The 19,768-nt window shown below is 38.7% G+C and overlaps 1 protein-coding gene across 1 annotated transcript in view; it reads right to left on the bottom strand.

Moving 5' to 3' along the window:
- Positions 1-329: 329 nt before the first annotated feature.
- Ptar1 (protein prenyltransferase alpha subunit repeat containing 1) overlaps positions 330-19,768 on the bottom strand; it is a 40,341-nt gene continuing 20,902 nt past the window's right edge. Inside the window, exons 4-7 of the mRNA XM_004653143.2 lie at positions 15,445-15,549; positions 11,943-12,156; positions 6,372-6,661; positions 330-1,368 (exon numbers count right to left, since the gene is read on the bottom strand). Coding sequence (XP_004653200.1) covers positions 1,017-1,368; positions 6,372-6,661; positions 11,943-12,156; positions 15,445-15,549 — 961 coding nt within the window. The 3' untranslated portion in view covers positions 330-1,016. The remainder of the gene's footprint in view (positions 1,369-6,371; positions 6,662-11,942; positions 12,157-15,444; positions 15,550-19,768) is intronic.

A 19,768-nucleotide genomic window follows, 5' to 3' on the forward strand; every position in this document is an offset into this window, starting at 1 on the left:
AGCCCTTGTGAGTGAAATGAGATACAGCCATAATGTGTATACTTTGGTACCTCATCCCTGATAAATTCAGTATCAAAGTGTTTTGTTTCATCTTTAAAGTAAAAATTGAAGAACTAATTTTCAAAACTACTCTTTCTCCCTGGCTTTTGCCAGCAAACTTTTAATTATTTCATAAAAATTTTGAAGTTCATTTAGTATAACCTTAATAACTTAAATTTTTAAAAAGAAAGCTTTAATATTAATACATTTGTATGTACATTTCTCCCAATTTCCATGAGTGATTTTAGGAGAAAAAAAGTAGCAATAATTAAAAGTAGCATTCTGGGTTTTTTAAAAAAGATTTTATAAGGGCTGACTTGACTATTTTGGCATATACCAAAAATGAAGTAAAAACAATCTATCAAAACTAGTAATAAAAATAATCTTTCCAGTACTGTAATTACATAAACTCTTAAATTAGTTTAATTTTTAAAAAATAATCATTTAAAAATAGCTGGAAGCATTTTTCCATATAAACTCCAATACTTTGATTTTGGTCACCTTAATCTGTAACAGAACATGCTAAAGAAAGAAGTAGCTTTTAGTTTTCTCATATCCATCCATATAGCCATTTGATTCAATTCCATATGCATCTGTATTAATCTGTTTAAGTTGAATTTCAACATGAATTCTTAACTTATAAAAGAAATTTGCGTATGCAGCAACTGAACTGTGGTGGGGATAGAGGTGCATGTTAATGACTTTTAGAGAACCAAATGAGAATAAGCACATAAAGAAATATAAAAAGGTGAGGATTTGAAAAGAAAAAATTAAAACTCAATGATTAGCAGGAAAGAAGTATATAATTATTTTATCCCCAAAGGAATGCCAGTTCTTAATAAAATAAATACAAGATTTCTTACGGACTTTTCACCTGTAGATGATGCCAATAATCGCAGAGAGTTCATGCAACTATGTCATTAAAAAAGGAAAGCAGTATTGCACAAAAAGGGAAATTTGGAAACAAAGCCCCTCTGTCACTGACTCAAAGTGACCAGCCATTTCTTGTATGCATTGGCATACCTGGCTTGCTCTATGTTCCGGCAAGTGGATAATACTTGATCAATGAACCTGTGCTCCATCTCTAGGCCTAGGGAGCATGGAGCTGGGGTCCGCTTCAGGCGCTTGGTTTCTTGGGAATAGCCTTGCTTGCTAAAGTCATTCAGTCCATCCACTTCCATTGCCTGAGACACTTGGGGACTTGCTGAAATGAGGTGCAAGTCATTCAATGTTCCTCCGGGGCTGTCTGCAGGTGACAGGTGAGGCGTGCAGGTAATAGGTGAAGCGTGCCTACCACTTAAGTGATGCTGAAGGTAGAAAACATGCCGCCTGCAATGGTGGAAATAGAGAAAATGAGATCATAAAACCAAGCTTTTCAGGGGAAAAAAAAGTTGGTATTTTCAAAGTACAGTTTCTAGTTGACTGCTCACTTCAAAAATCCAAAGATATCTGAGGGAAAGAAAAGGACAAAGAGTTTGAAGTCTCTGGATTATTGACAAAACTTCCACCCCTGGCTTACTAGTTTATCGATGACAAAGAATGATACTATTTGGGTTTTTTTGGCATGCATTTGTTGAGGTGACAAAACTATAACATGACAGACACAGAAAAACCTGGTATTTGCCAGAAGTTATATAGAACAAAGTAATATGCTAACCTTATTTGCTATTTTAGAAGACAAATGATTCAGAAATAAGGGGCATTAAACATTCTAGAGGGTGAAGTCTCACTCATTTTGTAAAATTAGAGTAACATATCTCCTGCAACTGATCTTACTGTCTGATAATGATATAAACTAAACTTTCTCCTAAATTCATCACTATAGTCTTAAACATCACTATGCAGTGGGTAGATGGACTCTAAGCAAAGCACATTAAAAAAAATACAATTCTCATTTTCTGTCTCAGACCATTTATTACCTGGAATTTATTGAATATTTTTAATATTTATTTCATTTATTCCTTTATTAAAAATGAAAATCTTGGGCTAGAGAAATAGATGGCTTAGCAGTTAAGGCACTTCCCTGCAAAGGCTAAGGACTCATGTTTGATTCTGCAGGTACCATGCAAGTCAGACTCACAAAGTGACACAAGCAAGCAAGGCTGTACATGCACACAAAGGGGCACATGTGTCTGGGGTTTGCAGTGGCTGGAGGTACTGGTGCACCAATTCTTGTTCTCTTTCTCTTACACACAGTCTGTTGGGCTTGTCTAAAAAAAAAAAAGAAGGAAGGAAGGAAATCCCTTTGCCTGATTTCCAAAAATTTAGTTTCACTGGTATAAAATGAAAAACTTCATAGGTTCCAAGTTGTTTTAACTCATCATACATACTACTCACAACTTTAAACTTTAAAAATAATCCTTTTCACTTTTCTTGCATTTTCTGGCACCAAAGGTGTGGTGGTTTGAATGCATGTCCACCACAAATGCAAGTAATTCTGATTAAACTTCCTACTTAAGTCTCCAGCTGGCAGATCTATGCTAGAACAGGTATGTCACAGGGGGTAGTCTTGAGTCCAGCTCTATGGGGTGTGTAGACAGCCAGTTTGAGCTCTGGCTATTTGTGCATGCTGGTGCTGGCTTCTCTGTGTTATCAATGATGAAGTGAGCCAGCTTCTTCCACCATGGTGAAACTAGACCTAGAATCTGTAAGCCTGATATAAAAACCCTTTCCTCGGGGCTGGAGAGATGGCTTAGCAGTTAAGTGCTTGCCTGTGAAGCCTAAGGACCCCGGTTCAAGGCTCAATTCCCCAGGACCCACGTTAGCCAGATGCACAAGGGGGCACATGCGTCTGGAGTTCATTTGCAGTGGCTGGAGGCCCTGGTGCACCCATTCTCGCTCTCCCTATCTCTATCTGCCTCTTTCTCTCTGTCGCTCTCAAATAAATAAATAAAAATAAACAAAAAAATTGTTAAAAAAAAAAAACCCCTTTCCTCCCATTAGCTACTTGGTTGGTTGTCCCAGCAATGAAAAATAACTGCAACAGAATGGTACTAAGAAGTAGGGTCCTTGCTGTGATCAATCTATGTGGATTTTGGTCTTTTGGAATGTTTTGTGGGAGGAATGAAGAAGGATTTGGTATTTGAACCGGAGAAGCTTTGCAGTGAGAAGCAGAGCTTTATGGGCTATTCTGGTTAGAGTTTGAAAATGCTCAATGCACACGAAATTGCAGACTGAAGGCTTGCTTATGAAATTTCAAAGGGGAAGGAGAGAACTTTGTTGGAACTAGGCTACTGGTAGAAAGGCTGGCTGCATTGCTTTGCCCATGCACTGAAAATATGAACAAAGTTGAGTTTAAAGGTAATGGACAAAGTTGAGTTTAAAGGTAATGGACTGGTGTGTTTGGTAGAAGGTGTGGAACAGAAAGATATGAAAGATGTATGGTTTCTCACATGAAAAATTAAAGCAAGTTTGAGGTTACTGGCACAGAGACTTGTTTCTACAGTTATTAAGAATTACTGCTATTAAGGTTTTTGCATTGGTTTTTGCATTGGGACAATGGAAAAGATGCCCTAGGGTGAAACCCGTTCATAAAAGGCTCAAGACAGTAGGAATGCAAATGCTCTTGAAAGGAGGGGGCTTGAAGGAAGACTGGTGAAGGAGTATCCTACTCTTCAAGGTCAAGCTTTATTTCACATCAGGATTTACAAATTTAGCTATGCCACTCACCTGGTACATTAAAAAAAAAATTTATATTTATTTATTTATTTGACAGAGAAAGAAGGGGAGAAAGAGAGAATGGACATACCAGGGCCTCCAGCCACTGCAAACAAACTCAGACACGTGTGCCCTCTTGTGCATCTGGCTAACATGGGTCCTGAGGAATCAAACCTGGGTCCTTTGGCTTTGCAGGCAAACACCTTAAGTGTCTACCCATCCCTCTAGCCTTGGTACTGGTTTTAAAAGCATGAAAAATGCAGGGAAGCAGGTCATTAAGTGCACATGATTCCAGAGCCACTGCTAAGATGTGGCAATGTGAAGTGGACTGAAATTCCTGTGTGGATGCCATGAATGACCATTATAAAGAGCTATGAAGATGAACCATGGTATGCAATGTAGACACAAAGACAGTTTGGATATACTAGAACTGGGGGATGGCTGCCATGGAGAGCTGCTGGCTGAGAATGGTATTGTTACCAGGCTGTGAGCAGCCTAACTGAAGAGGGAGAATTGGAAACCTAGAAACTTCTTCATCACTGGTTATGGATGTGGACTTGGAACTGCAGATGGTGGATGATATTTACCTGCTGGTTATTGATTTTGCATTGGTTCAGTCTCTCCTTGTTATGCCTTTTTGGAATGGAACATCTCTACCCTGTGCCAGTATATATCATAAGTATGTAAGTTGTGTTTTGATTTTACAGGGCTCATAGCTAAGGGTCACTCTTGAATCTTAGATGAGACTTTGGAACGATGTTGAAATTGGGAAAGACTGTGGGGAACTTTGAAGTTACACAATGCAGTTTGCATTATGAGAAGGTCATGAGTCTATGGAGGCCAGGGATAGAGTGTGGTGGTTTGAATGTACATCCCCTATAGACTCAGGTATTTCTGATTAAACTTCCTACTAAGTCTCCAGCTGATAGATCTCTGTTAGAAGTGTGCCACTGGGGATGGATCTTGACTTCAGCCCTACTTGGTGTGAACATAGCCAGTTTGAGCTCTGGCTGTATGCTCACTGGTGTTGGCTTCCCTCTCTGCTATGATAATTAAGTGAGCCAGCCTCTTCTGCCATGATGAAGTGTCCCCTGAATTCTACAAGCCTGAAATAAACCCTTTCTTCCCATAAGCTGCTCCTGGGTCAAGTGTTTGTCCCAACCATGAAAAGGTAAATGCCACAACTAGGGAACATATAATGCACCTATACTTGTGGAGGAAAAAACAGGGCCAATAAAGGGCAACAAAATGGCAATGAGTTGGCAATGGAAAATTAGCCTATAGCATAGAGGTCATGTTAACTTTGAACTTCCTTCTCATTCTCCAAACCAATTTTAATCTTCATATGAACAAAGAGAAGTTTTACTGTTAATTTTGCTATTTCTCAAACATAAACTGTGGTAGTTTGAATATGAAAGGTCCCTCATAGTCTCATTTGTTTGTGATTAACCCTCATACTTAATTCCCAGCTCATGGCCAGTTGGGAAGTGGAGCCTTGTTCTTGGGGTGGAGACTTGGGGTGTTACATCTCAAAACCCCTTGCTAGATACAGCTCATTCTTGCTGCTACTAACCAGCTGATGTGACAAGATGGGATGTCCAGGCTCTGCTCTTCTATGCTTCGCTGCCAAGATGAAGATTCTAACTTTTCTCCCATGAACTGCTCTGGTCTGTTGTTTTGTCCCAGAAATGAGAAGGTAACTGCTTAATACAAATTATCTTTTTAAACCAGCAAAGCTTTGCTATTAATATGCTAAAATATAAAATAGTAACAAAAAATTTAACACTAAAATAATAACAAGTTAACCTCTATCTTAAAAGTAAAATAAAATGTCTTGGTTTGAAGAGAAAAAGACAAATGTCTACTAATGAAGGTGCCAAAAAATGGGAAGAATGTCTTCTGTCTTTCCTGAAGATAGTTACCATGGAGCAGGTTTTCTAACAGCCTACATAAAAGACTATACTATATACGAGAAGTGGATGGGGAACAAGGAGTCAGAGGCTTAAGAAATATATACTTTTTTTTTTTGCAATGCTCACTTCCTGCCTATCAGAAGTAAATCTTTTGTTTACAAATTGAATCTTGGTCTGAAGTAGAATTTTTTGCATTTATAAAGATGAAGATGCCTTTAAATATAGGAAGATCTAAAATAGATGAAGCAAGGCATTTACTTACCTTGATTTCTTTATAACATGGCATTTATCTTGCCATCAAAGGTAGGTAGATGAGTTATCAGGAGTTACTGTATTTAAGGTTAGTTTTCAGACCATTAGGCCAAAATATAACTAACTAAATAAATGTCTCAATTTATAATCCATGGCCTAATCATTAGTTTCAACCCTGTCTGCATCCAAATGATCTGTTAAGAGGTCTTGCTTTTCTTAAAAACAGAAGGCAGCATTCCACTCCAGATATACAAATTTTTAGGGTCTCCAATGAGAGTCAGGAAACACTTTTATGTTTTATTTTGTTTTTGGCTTTATTCTATTTCAGAAGTAATACAACTTATTCTTTGTTAAGGTTGAGCCTAAAACATAAGCACAGCTCTGTGAGATGAACCTCCTGTTAATAATGACAGTGACAATAGGGTATATACAAGCCCTTCTGTCACTTCTGCAGCTCTTCTGAGGACATGCCCAGTTTCACACAGGAAATGGATTTTCCCCTTTTCTTACCTATGACACCAAAGGGTTTCGTGTCCTGGGTAGGAATCAATAAGATCTGTGCAGAATTCTACTTCTTCTTCAAGAAGATGAGGAAGATTTATCCGTGACTCCTCTGTTGAAGCTGCTTCTTCCTCATATTTTGGCTCACTACCCAAAGAGTTTTGTTCAGAAACAAAACTGTCCATTACAGTTTGACTAATCAAAGACTTTAACAAAAACTGGCGGTAGTGAAATCCACTGTGGTCTGAAACATGCATGGATGCCCAGAGTTTAGTAGCAGACAGTTCATCAAGAAGAATCTTGCAGAAAGAAAAGAGAGATGTGAATAGGAAGGAATTTTAAATATTTTTTCTTTCTCCATTAACATCTGTGATTTCTTTGTTCTAAAATTTTTGACATTACAACTCTCACTAGCATCTTATGTAAAATCCAGCACAGTACAGCCACTTAATACAAGCTTACTGCATGATACTTTCTCTTATAAAATGAACCTGGGTCCTTTGGCTTTGTAGGCAAGTGCCTTAACTGCTAAGCTATCTTTCGAGCCCAAAAGCCAATTAACTTTTATCAGTCCTCACAAACTGAGCAAATAATATATTCTCTACTTTACAAAATATCATAATTACCACATATCACTATGTAATGGTTAATCTTGTCAACTTTATGGGATTTACAGTCACAGCAGAAACAAACTTCTGGGCATATTCTCTGAATGAGTTTTCAAATTAGGTTAACTGAGATGGTAAGACCCACTCTAAATGTGAGCAGTACCATTTCTCCAAAAAGGAGTGAGTGAGTGGAGCACCAGCATACATCTCCCTCTGCTTCCTGGCTGCACATGCAATGTGACCAGCTGCTGGAAGCTGCTGCTGCTGCCATTGTGGTGACTTCACCACAATGGATGGCACCCCCAAACTGTGAGCCAAAATGAACCCTGGTCTCCCAAATTTTTTTTCAGATAGTTTCTCACAACAATGAGAAAAGTTAATAACATAATTATCAGTGAAATTTGTATATATTATGTACTGAAATTTGTTCCTGGACTTTATAATTTTTTTAACCATTACCAAGTCTATTTTTGAAAGAGCATCATCATTTTAATTTTGTTCTTTCTTAATGTATTTAAATATCTAACAGTTTTAATGTTTGTCTTTATAAAACAATTCCTTAGCTATTCTTTGCATGTATGTATATGTAAATATGTGCATGTACATTCATGAATACACATGTAGGTAGGTATGTGTGTACATATTGTAGAGGCCAGAGGACAATCTCATGTGTCATTCCTCTGGAATAGTGTCCATTTTTTGATTTATTTTATTTTTTAAACAGAGTCTATCAGTTGGCTTAAGGTCACTATTTAGGCTACACTGGCTGACCAATGAACCCAGGGATCATCCTATGTTTCCACCTTCCCAGTATTCAGATTAAAAATGTGTAGCATCATTCCTGGCATTTTTACATAGGCTCTAGGGAATTGAACTCTTCATGCTTGCAAGGCAAAACCTTTACCAAAGAGCTATTTTCTTTGCCCTCTTAGCTACTGTTGAAGCTTTGCTTTCTTTTTTGGTATGTATATACTATACGCATAAAAATGCACAGAAGACAGAGAACTTCAAGTGTCATCCTCTATCACTTAAAAAAAACAACAAAAATGATGTTTATTAAAAAAAAGAATTGGAAAAATTCATCACAACACTGTATGTGTACAAAAATATCTGTTGAGAATTTACTATGTGCCAGGCACTTTGAAGTGTTTGCTGTCTTGTTGAATGTTAATATGCTACAATTATAAGAAGCCTACCCCATATGTAAGTATATGAACATAAATTATTATGAAAATTTTTTTAACACTAGTACTAAAGTACAATTTTTAGTAAACTAAAATATTCCAACTTGGAATGGAATGGAATGGAACAAATCTGTCACTGTTGGAGGACCAGTCTTTCTAGCTTTTCATTATTGTAAATGTTACTTGTCTACTTAAAATCTTTATATTGAGTAGCTAGCATTTACTGATCACTTCTTGAGGATCATGACAACCATTCTGTGTGAAACTACACATTCAGGAGGTATGACCTGATGAAACAGTAGTTACCAACTTCACTTTTCAGATGGGGAAGCAATGTTCGAAAAGCTAAGTAACTTCTTCCAGACTGTACAGTTAAGTTGTGGTCATGCCAGGATGAAAATTAAGTCTGTATGACAATAGAGCAGTGCCTTTAATCATTATAGCACACTGTAACTCCTATGATTTCTCTACATAAATTCCTAGAAGTGGAAATATTACAAAACTCTCCACCTTTTAAAATATAATAAATGAGGCTGGGGGGATATATGGCTCATTGGTTACAGGCACTTACTTGCAAAGCCTAATGGCCTGGGTTTGATTCCCCAGTACCCATGCAAAGCCAGATAAATAAAGTAGTGCATGCATCTGGAGTTCCTTTGCATAGGCAAGAGGCCCTGGTGTGCCCATTCATTCTTTCTCTCTCTCAAATAAATAAATAATAAAAATATTTTGAATATATATATAGAAATATAAAGTGCTGTTATACTGTCTTTTAGTAAGAGTGTAACAATTTCTCAATGCTTAGTTTCATAACATTACTGGTTTTGGATACTAGTCCTTAAAATTTGTTTTCAACTTTCTAAGTAAATAATGACAGCCCATTTATATGTACTTTCTATTATTTTACTTTTTTTGCAGTACTGGTGATTAAATCCTAGTTCTTTTCTATGCTATCAAAGTTTTTTTTTTTTTTTTTTGTTACCCCTAGGCTATACCCCAGCCTTTTTATTTCTGCTTTGAGCCATGGTTTCACTATGTTGCCCATGTTGGCTTTAAATTCACTTTGTTAACCTAGGCTGGTCTCTAGCCTATGATCCTCTTGCCTCAGCTTCCTGAGTAGCAGGGATTTATAGGTATGCATGGCCCTCCTCATGCCATCATGACAGAGAGTATAGACAATGCTCTTCTAGCTGGGCCCAAATGCTGATAACAACTGAAAGGGAATTGTGAAAACCCAGCATATTTTACTGAAAACAATTAAGTGTTGAATGCTACAAGAAAGGCTACAGTGGTGACGATGACAAGAATACTGACCAGTCCCGCTAAAGGGCAGGTCAAGGAAGATTGTCAACACGTGAGTTCAGGAGCAGATCCAGGCAGTTGAGCCAATACCTCACCAATAAGCTATTATATTTAATAGAAGATGACCTCAAGCAACTGAAATTCACCTTGGCCCTTTTCCTGCTTGTATGGGAACAGCATCTGAAAAAGCTCACACTAGTGCAGGAAAGTTTCCAAAACGTTCTCATCTCACTTGGACTTTGCCTTTCATGTTAGACTCACCCGCCTCCAATGCCCCAACCCTGCTTTGAAGCTGACAGAAATGACCATCTCTCCAGCACTCTATCTCCCTGGCAGCCGACCAGACTGACATATTTCCAACAAGACATCTGGATGATAAGCCATTTCCTGTCCTCCCAACTGGACCCTGAGCTCCTGCAGTCCCTCTAAGTGTCATGCTCTTTTCTAGCTGCTGTCCTATTTCCTCTGGTTTGTGGCAAGCAAAGTTGGTCTTTACTACCACACCCAGTATGCAGGACAAAAGCTAGGAAGTAGAGTAGTAAACTGCTTTTTGATGAACAAATTACACTAAATGGATGAAGTACATTGGCAGCTGACTTCACCTGGCTTATCTGTGGGAGAACAGAAAAGAACCTGTATTAAGTACCTAGTACACCTATAACTTAGAGAATTTTCACAATAAGCCAGTGAGGGAGATCTTGGAGACCTTATTTTTAAAATGAAAATAGTATAGACTTACTTTCCATGTAAGGCTGGTAGGAGCCAAAATTCAATTTAGGCTGAAATGACTATAAGTCTCTGTACTTTCTGCTCCTTTAGGAGGCCCCTCCTTCTGACACTTAGTCATATAAAACGGAATGGAAAGATCTGCTTATTCACAATTGTTGACTTAAAATCTCTTGGAAGGGGCTAGAGAGAGATGGCTTAGTGGTTAAGTGCTTGTCTGTGAAGCATAAGGACCCCAGTTAGAGGTTTGATTCCCTAGGACCCATGTTAGCCAGATGCACAAGGGGGCCCATGCATCTGGAGTTCGTTTGCACCGACTGGAGGCCGTGGCATGCCCATTCTCTTTCTCTGTCTCTCTCCCTCCCTCTCTGTCTGTCTCTCTCAAATAAATAAAAATAAAAAAAACAATTAAAATAAAACATCTTGGAAATAAAAAAAAAAGCTATATTTTTTTTCTGCATTTTTCTGGGAAGGGAAAAGGTGGTAACTTCAGATAACAAAAAGCTTCTTAGTACCTCTATAAAACACTACTTGGGACACTGACATTCAATAGAATTGTATTTTTGTTTTGTTTTTTGAGACAAGGTACGGTCTCCCTTTAGCCCAGGCTGACCTGGAACTTACTCTGTAGCTCAGGCTGGCCTCTAACTCATAATGATCCTCCTACCTCCACCTCCCAAGTGCTAGGATTAAAGCTACCTTACATTGTTTCTCTTTGTCCCAATCCTCAGATGTACTTAGGAAAGCACCCTATATCTCCATGGCAGTCTAATACCTAAGAAAGGAGGAAAAAAAAGAGACAAGTCTGTAACATAGAAACAGGAGCATAAGAGATTGCTCTAGTTCTGCTGGTAAGTACTTAATACCTGATGGTGGCTAACCCTGACAGCCATGTCCACTCTGCAGCCCAAGGACTCATGCATCACAGGATGGCTTAAAAACACAGCCCATAACATTTGTAGCTGATAACACTGCATCACAACATCAAAAGGGTGCACACCCTGAAAGCTATTATAGTTCTCTGGAGACTTCCATCTCTTTTTTAAACTGAAAAAATTAGGTTGCGAGCCGGGTATGGTACCACATGCCTTTAATCCCAGCAGTTGTAAGGCAAAGGTAGGAGGATCACCACGGGTTTGAGGCCACCCTAGGACTACATAGTGAATTCCAGGTCAGCCTGGACCAGAGTGAAACCCTATCTTGAAAAATAAAACAAACAAACAACAACAACAACAAAATAGGCTATAAGAGTTTCCAACTTGATGTTGCATCCATACAAACTCCTTAGCCTATGAATAACAAACACAACTGCAGATCTCTTCATCACTCTCATTTAGTAGACCTGGAGTGGGTGTGAGCTTGGGAACACCTGGATAAGATATCCTGCCCTTGCTGCTTTCCCTACTTTCTGGGAAACAATGAAGAATGCTGGTTCATTCAGCTCATTCATGCATATCCAGAGACTACCATGAAATAATGCCAATTCTAAAAGTTTTTAAAAATATATCCTATTTTAGGACAACGAGAGTTGTGCTCCATCTTCTTGCTTGGTTCAACATGCCTTTGGCCTAACAATACACTCCCTTAACAGTGCCCCAAACTGCACCAGTGGGAAATGTGATTGCAAAGACTTCTCTGGAGATGCCAGCTTTCTTGATCTTCTAGGGCTGCTGGACCATTCTTTCCAAGGATAAATTATGACCAAAGACTGAAAAGGTCCATGGATAATACTGCCCGTGCAGACTGAAAAATAATCCTACCTTAGTATCTAGTTTGGCCAGGTGTTGTAAAACCCAGATACGATGGGACCAGGCATTGTAGTTGCTTGGGTATCTCCCTGCTGCTTCACCACAGACTTCCATCTCTTCTCGTAGGAGTCGCTGTGTCCTCTCTGCAGGAATTGTCCCTAAATTTCCTTTGGTAACAAAGGAAGGCAAGGAAGTTTCCTGAATTAGCTGTTGTAGCACCCATCGCCTGTTAATGTAGCATGTGGGAAAGAGGAGGAAAGAATACAAATGAAAAAAGAAAACAATGCTTTCTTTGTTATAAATTCAATTTCCATTGAGACACAATGTAAAAATAATAGGGCTTACAGGGCCCTAGTTGTTTAGGAGACAGAGAGACAACTGTCATACTACTGTTGAAGATAACTAAATCTGGAAGTATGAACAGGAGGGATGAAGGACAGACAAGAAGAGAAACCTTCCTAAAATATTAAAAGGCATCAGGAGAGTATAACATCAGTATCAAAACAACTATTCCAAAATTAACTTTTGGCCAGGACACCTAAAGGCAACTTCTGTGTGTTGGTGTGTAGCAGTAGTAGGTATGGGGTATTAGTCACTAGTAAATATTAGAGGAGGCATCATGAATGAAATCTTAAATTATATGTGCATGTCTCACTCTATATTTATGTGCTTGGAAACAAGAAGCTTCATTTTGACAGCTTTCACTAAACAAAGTTTTTATATTACAGTTCGAAGTCTGTAACGAAGCAGATACAATTAAGCCATCTAGGTTTTAAATTGCTTAATTTTTTTCCCTTTTTCTTGTGTAAGATTTAAATTAGCATACATTTAAGTCAAAGGTACTAGAAGGCTGGAAAGACACCTTGGCAGTTAAGGTGCTTGCCTGTGAAGCCTAATGACCCACATTCAACTCTCCAGATCTCATGTTAGCCATACACACGAAGGTGCAAGCGTAAGGTCGCACATGCCCACTAGATGGGCAAGTGTCTTGAATTCGATTGCAGTGGCTGAGGCTCTGGCACGCCAATTCTCTTTCTCTCTCTAAAACAATAAAATAAAAATAAAAAATATACTACAAAGTAACTACTTCATATCAACATTTTTCTTTTTATGAAAGCATTCTTTTAATTCTTTTAGAATAAAAATTTCCAGCCCAAAGGTACAGAAAGATGAATAACAAAACTCAACTCGTTATTAACCAAAGGAAGTTTTTTAAAAAAATTATTTATTTGAGAGAGAAACAGGCAGAGAGAGAAAGAAAGAGAGAGAGAGAGAGAGAGGAAGAGGGAGAGAGTTCTAGAAAATGGTCACAACAGAGCCTCCAGCCATTGCAAAGGAACTCCAGATATATGTGTCACCTTGTGCATCTGGCTTATGTAGGTCCTAAGGAGTTGTAGGCAAGTGTCCTAACTGCTAAGCCATCTCTCTAACCCAAACTTTTTTTAAAATATTTTTAAAAATTTATTTATTTGAGAGTGACAGACAGAGGAAGAGGCACATAAAGAGAGAAAGAGAAAGAGAACAAGAGAGAGGGAGAGAAAGGACATGCAAGGGCTTCCAGCCACTGCAAAGGAACTCCAGATGCATGAGCCCACTTGTGCATCTGGTTAATGTGGGTCCAGAGGAATCAAGCCTCGAACTGGGGTCCTTAGGCTTCACAGGCAAGCGCTTAACCACCAAGCTATCTCTCCAGCCCACTAGCCCACACTTTTTAATCTAACAACAAAATACTGTTTTTCAGAGCCCCAATAACTGACAGCCTTGTATTTAATAGTTCTCTTCTGAAACCATCCCTTTCCAACACACTGACACTAGCATGTAACTCCCAGGTGTCTGTTACAATTTCTAGTAAGGAAGAAAATGTAACTGCCTGTACTTTGGGAGAAGCTACCTTTTGCTAACCAAAGGCAAAATGGCAGCTAAGAAAAACTGAGCTAAAAAGACTCTAACAAGGACCATGACTAAGGAAATGTTAGAGTGGGTTAATGAGAATAAACTTTCTCAGAGTAATTTCTCCACCTGCACCAACCAGCAAGCAAGGCCACACCATTTCTGTTTTAGTCAATGAGGAATAGTTACACAAGGTCCAAGAGAAAGATGCTTCCAAATAACCAGGAGTTTTGGAACCCTTATTTGTATTCTGTCTACCTCAGGGCTTTAGCCTAAATGTGCTCTTTACATCTGTTGTAGTCATAACTTTTAGCTTAGTCTATACACTACACAATCCCATTGTCTTTAACTTCCTTTAAAGTTTAATTTTAATAATCAGTTATCAGACCACTATCTTTCCCAGAAAACAACCACATGCATTCCAAAACCCAAGTTGCTCATGGTAGTTAAGTATGTAAATGGAATTTCTCCAACTGCCACAAATAGGTAATAAGAGCCAACATCCATTGAGTATTTAATATACTCAATATATTTACTCAACATATACTGGCACTGTGGTAATATCTGCATGCTTTATCTCATGTGCACTGAACTAACTCTGTAAGATAGGTGTAATTATTATTTTTATTTATTTATTTTAGGTTTTTTTTTTTTTCACGGTAGGGTCTCACTCTAGCCCAGGCTTACCTGGAATTCACTATGGAGTCTCAGGGTGGCCTCGAACTCACAGCAATCCTACCTCTGCCTTCTGAGTGCTGGGATTAAAGGCGTGCGCCACCATGCCCGGCTTAGTTTTTTTGAGGTAGGATCTCACTCTAACCCATGCTGACTTGGAACTCACTCTGTAGTCCCAGGCAGGCCTCAAACTCACAGTGATCCTATCTCTGTTTTCTCAGTGCTGGGTCTAAATGCACACGCCACTATGCCTGGCTTATTGCTCTCACTTTACAATAGGGAAAACTAAAATTTGGGGTGTGTATGTAATTTCCCATGGACATTTAGGATGCACGTGGCAGTCCCTGATCTAGAAGTCAATGTAAGTAACTCGACCTCAGAATTAATGCTTCGATTCAAGATACAATCCTGGGGCTGGAGAGATGGCTTAGCGGTTAAGCGCTTGCCTGTGAAGCCTAAGGACCCTGGTTCGAGGCTCGGTTCCCCAGGTCCCACGTTAGCCAGATGCACAAGGGGGCGCACGCGTCTGGAGTTTGTTTGCGGTGGCTGGAAGCCCTGGCGCGCCCATTCTCTCTCCCTCCCTCTATCTGTCTTTCTCTCTGTGTCTGTCGCTCTCAAATAAAAAAAAAAAAAAAGGGCTGGAGAGATGGCTTAGCGGTTAAGCGCTTGCCTGTGAAGCCTAAGTACCCCGGTTTGAGCCTCGGTTCCCCAGGTCCCACGTTAGCCAGAAGCACAAGGGGGTGCACGCGTCTGGAGTTCGTTTGCAGAGGCTGGAAGCCCTGGCGCGCCCATTCTCTCTCTCTCCCTCTATCTGTCTTTCTCTCTGTGTCTGTCGCTCTCAAATAAATAAATAAATAATTAAAAAAAAATACAATCCTGCCCCACAGCTGTGTCTTTCTCTAGCTATTTTGGTACTAATCAAGACCAGAATACTATAAATTAGTCACACCTGTGAATCCATGTCTCAGGACTCTTTGGAAACTTAGTTAAGGCCAGTTTTCCCAGATGTAAGTCCTTAATTGGACTTAAAGTGCCAGAGAGGATCAGCTCTTTCCTGTTAAAAAAAAAAAAAAAAATTAAAAACATTACTTTCTTATTGTTCTCAAGCATTCTTCCTTGTTTTCACATGTTTATTTTTGTGAGTGTGTGTAGCTGCATAAATATGTGTGCAAGTGTATGTATGTCTAAGGAGCTGTACATCTATGTGTGTACATGTGTGGAGGCCAGAGGACAACCTTAGGTGTCCTTCCTCAGGAGTTGTCCATTATTTTCTTTGGGATGGTATCTCTCATTGGCTTGGAAATTGACAAGTAGGCAAGACTGGCTGGCCAGTAAGCCTCACAGATCCACCTGTCTTTGCTTCCCCAGCATTGGTATTACAGATGTGCATCACTATACCCAGCATTTTTACCTGGGTTCTGGGAATGAAATTCAAGTCTGCAAACACTTTAGTGACTGAGCTACCGCCTCAGCCCCCTACATTACTTTTTATTTATTCATTTATTTATTTTTGGTTTTTCGAGGTAGGGTCTCACTCTGGCTCAGGCTGACCTGGAATTCACTCTGTGGCCTCGAACTCACAGCGATCCTCCTACCTCTGCCTCCCAAGTGCTGGGATTAAAGGCGTGCGCCACCACGCCCGGCCCCCTACATTACTTTTAATTAAACCTATTATAAATTTCCAAGAACTAAAAAAAAAAGAAAAAGAACATCCTAAATCATGGTGGTATATAAAACTGTAACAATTTAACACACAAGGGAAAATATACTCTCAAAACCTGAAGATAACCAAGAAGCAGAATGAGCAGCTCTTTCATCAGAATTGAGTTTTACTATTTGGGACAGGGCAAAGGGGTCCTCTGGCCTCTATCATTTCCAAAAAGCACACACCTGAACAGTAGTATCTACAGGCATAGCAGTCAAAAATTGCTCTCCCAGCTGTGACTTGCTGTGGTCTAATTCATTACCACAAAATACACACACACACACACACACACACACTTCCTTCTACACTCAGAACACAGTATAACTAAAATGAAGGGAAAAATATCTTGCATTATTACCCTCACAAGAATATAACTGTTTTTTGAATTGTCTGCTGTACCTTTTCCACATGTGTATCTATAAACACACATACACATATATTTGTGTTTTGAGCAGGGCCTTCCAAGTCTCTAAGTAGCAGAGGATGACCTGGAACTACTGATTCTTCCATCTTCAAAATATATATCATATATTATTTTAAAGCATAATTTTATATTCTGTACTCATTACATTTTACAAACATCCCTGTGATTCTATAAAATGAACATTTTAATCAACCAAGTAATCTCCATTCAGTAGCTACACAGTAATTTAATGTCCCTTGCTCAAATTATTACATGCTTAAGTTGTTTCCAACTTCTTGCTATTGTGATACTTTTAGGAAAATACACTGTGATGGTTTTGTTGTTGACTTGTTCTATTTAGGAACCCACAGACATTCCTTTTGGGTAGGTCTCTGTGGTTGCTTCCAGGAAACATTAACTTAAGGAGGAATTCCTTTTCCCAGAGTGTGTGGCCCCTCTGAGGGGGGCTTTATCTAAGGAAGCTCTAGGAGAAAAGAATCTCTTCCTCCCACCTGGCTGCTTGTGCTGCTTGCTGCCTTCCAGTGTGGACTGAAGACCAGCAGCTCTCCAGGAAGCCTCCAGGCCTTCAGTGCTAGACTGGGACTGCTGAAGCATCCACCCATGTGGACTGAGCAGCTACAGGAGCCTGCGGACTACTTTGACTGAATTGCCATAAGCTAAGCAAATACATCCCCTTTTAAATAAAATTCATTCTACCAGTCCTGTTACTAGCCAGCTTCCCCTTCTAGAATTGGGCTCACTCTGTTGCTGCTGTTTTCCACCTGCTGTAGCAAAGGGGGTATCTAGCCTCTGCCTATGCCATGCTGTCCCTTGCCATCATGGGGATTTTCCTTGAGACTGTGGATCAGAATGGACTCTTTCCTCCTATAGGCTGCTTCTTGTCAGATGCATGCCCCCGTAATGAGAGAGTGACTGTGATGAGAGTCTCACTATGTAGCTCAATCCAGACTTGAACTCTCAATACTCTTATCTCAGCCTCCTGAGTGCTGGGATTACAATTATGTACAACCATGTTAATCCTTGTTCTATGCAATTTTAACTATTTTGTTTCTAAAAGTAGGATCTCTGACAGTGATATCAATATTATTTGGAACCAAGGAGAAATACAGATCCCCATACACTGAACCAAAAATGCTTTGTGAAATAATCTTGTGTAACAAGCCTTTAGGGTGAGGCACATAAAAGTTGGAAAATCACTGTTACAGAGAACTTATTGTATTGAGCATAATTTCCATTTATTAAAGAACAGTCTTTATAAATGCTTTAGTTTATTCTCTTAAGTACCTATATGTAAGGGCAGATAATTTCCTTTAGAAATTATTACCATGTAACCTAGTTTTGACAGTGTTTCTAAATCACGGGAACTCTCTTAGTTTCTTTAATATGATTAACAAGACAGTATTTGGGGAAGACTGGGGGTTGGGTAGATTTTACAGTGCTGGGGAATCCAACTCAAGACCTTATACATCCTAAGCAAGCACTTTGCCCCTGAGCTATAGACCCAATGCTCAGCCTTAAGATACCTTAGTTGGATACAATCTCAATGATTTAAAAATATGACTTGATAGAATCATAAGAAAGATTTTTAAAGGCAGTAAAACTTTAATACTAATTTAATAAACACTCCCATGTGATATTCATTTTCTTCTTTGGGGTATAGAACAATACTATGGTATAATGCCCAACCTAATCTGTAGTTCAATTCACCCACAGTGAACATTTTAAATGAAAATTTCCAAAAATAATTCCTAAATTTTAAACAGCATGCTGTTCTGAGCAGCATGATGAAATCTCATGCCAAATGACTCAAGATGCAAACTACCTCTCCGGCCAGCATGCCCACGTCTTTCTCTACAGCTGGCAGTCACTCAGGATTTTTAAAGACAGGCACTTTGTAGTTCCTATGTTCCTTTATCATATCTCTACTGTTACTTTTTAAGTAGTGTCCTTCTTACATTTGTCTCTATAGGATGCTTCAGGGCCATCTTGTAATCTTCTACCCTTGCCCTAGAATCAGCCATTTCTTCAATAAGCCCAGTTCCTTTTATTAGAGATCCGGGTGCTCAGAATAAAAATAATATATATATATATATATATATAATATTATATTATTATATATTTATATATTATTATAATATTATTACATATTTATTTTATATATATAAAATAAACATAAAATCTTTTATGTATGTATATGCACACATACACACACATATATATATAAACACACACAATTTTATTTTTATTTATTTGACAGAATGAAAGAATGGGCATGCCAGGATGCCAGGGCCTCTAGCTATACTACCATGTATATATGGCTTACATGGGTACTGGGAAACTGAACCTGAGTCCTTAGGCTTAGAAGGCAAGCGCCTTAACCACTAAGCCATCTCTCCAGCCCATCTAGCCAAAGAACCGCAATTTCTTGGTACTAATGCAGAACTGTTTAAGTTGCATAAAGATGTGCTTACTCTAAATTCATAGACTGATTAAAAGAGATTAGTATGTTTCCATGTAATTCACCAACTTTCAAAACAAGTAAAACAGCAGTTATTTTTTTAGATTTGTAAAAACATACTCATCTTGGCATTGTGATACATGCCTTTAATCCTACCACTTGGGAGGCAGAGGTAGGAGGACTGACATGAGTTTAAGGCCAGTCTGAGACTACAGTGAATTCCAGATCAGCCTGGGCTACAGTGAGACCTTACCCCAAAACAAACAAACAAACAAGCAAACAAACAAACAAAAACTATACTCACTGTAATCACAGATCAAATCAAAACCTCCCCCTAAGATTGCAGCACTTACAAACTGAACAAGAGGTACATTATGTCATCTTTTAGCAGTTTATAAAATACAGTCAAAATACCTTCCATGGTCAGAATTGAAGAAATAAACTGACAAATTAAACATAAAGTGCTGAGTATCTGATTTACAATTGAGACCTTATTAAGATTTGACCAGTTTAATTCCAAAGTTGGTTGTATTTTTTTAAATGAAAATACACCCATCATTCTGTCTTTACATATCATCAAACTTATAGGTACAAATTAAAATTTACTAGAACACACATAGAATTGTATTTTAAAAAATCAGAATTTCTTTTTGGTCACCAAGCACACACACACACACACACACACA

The sequence above is a fragment of the Jaculus jaculus genome, chromosome 1 (genome assembly GCF_020740685.1).
Source record: "Jaculus jaculus isolate mJacJac1 chromosome 1, mJacJac1.mat.Y.cur, whole genome shotgun sequence".
Lineage (NCBI taxonomy): Eukaryota > Metazoa > Chordata > Mammalia > Rodentia > Dipodidae > Jaculus > Jaculus jaculus.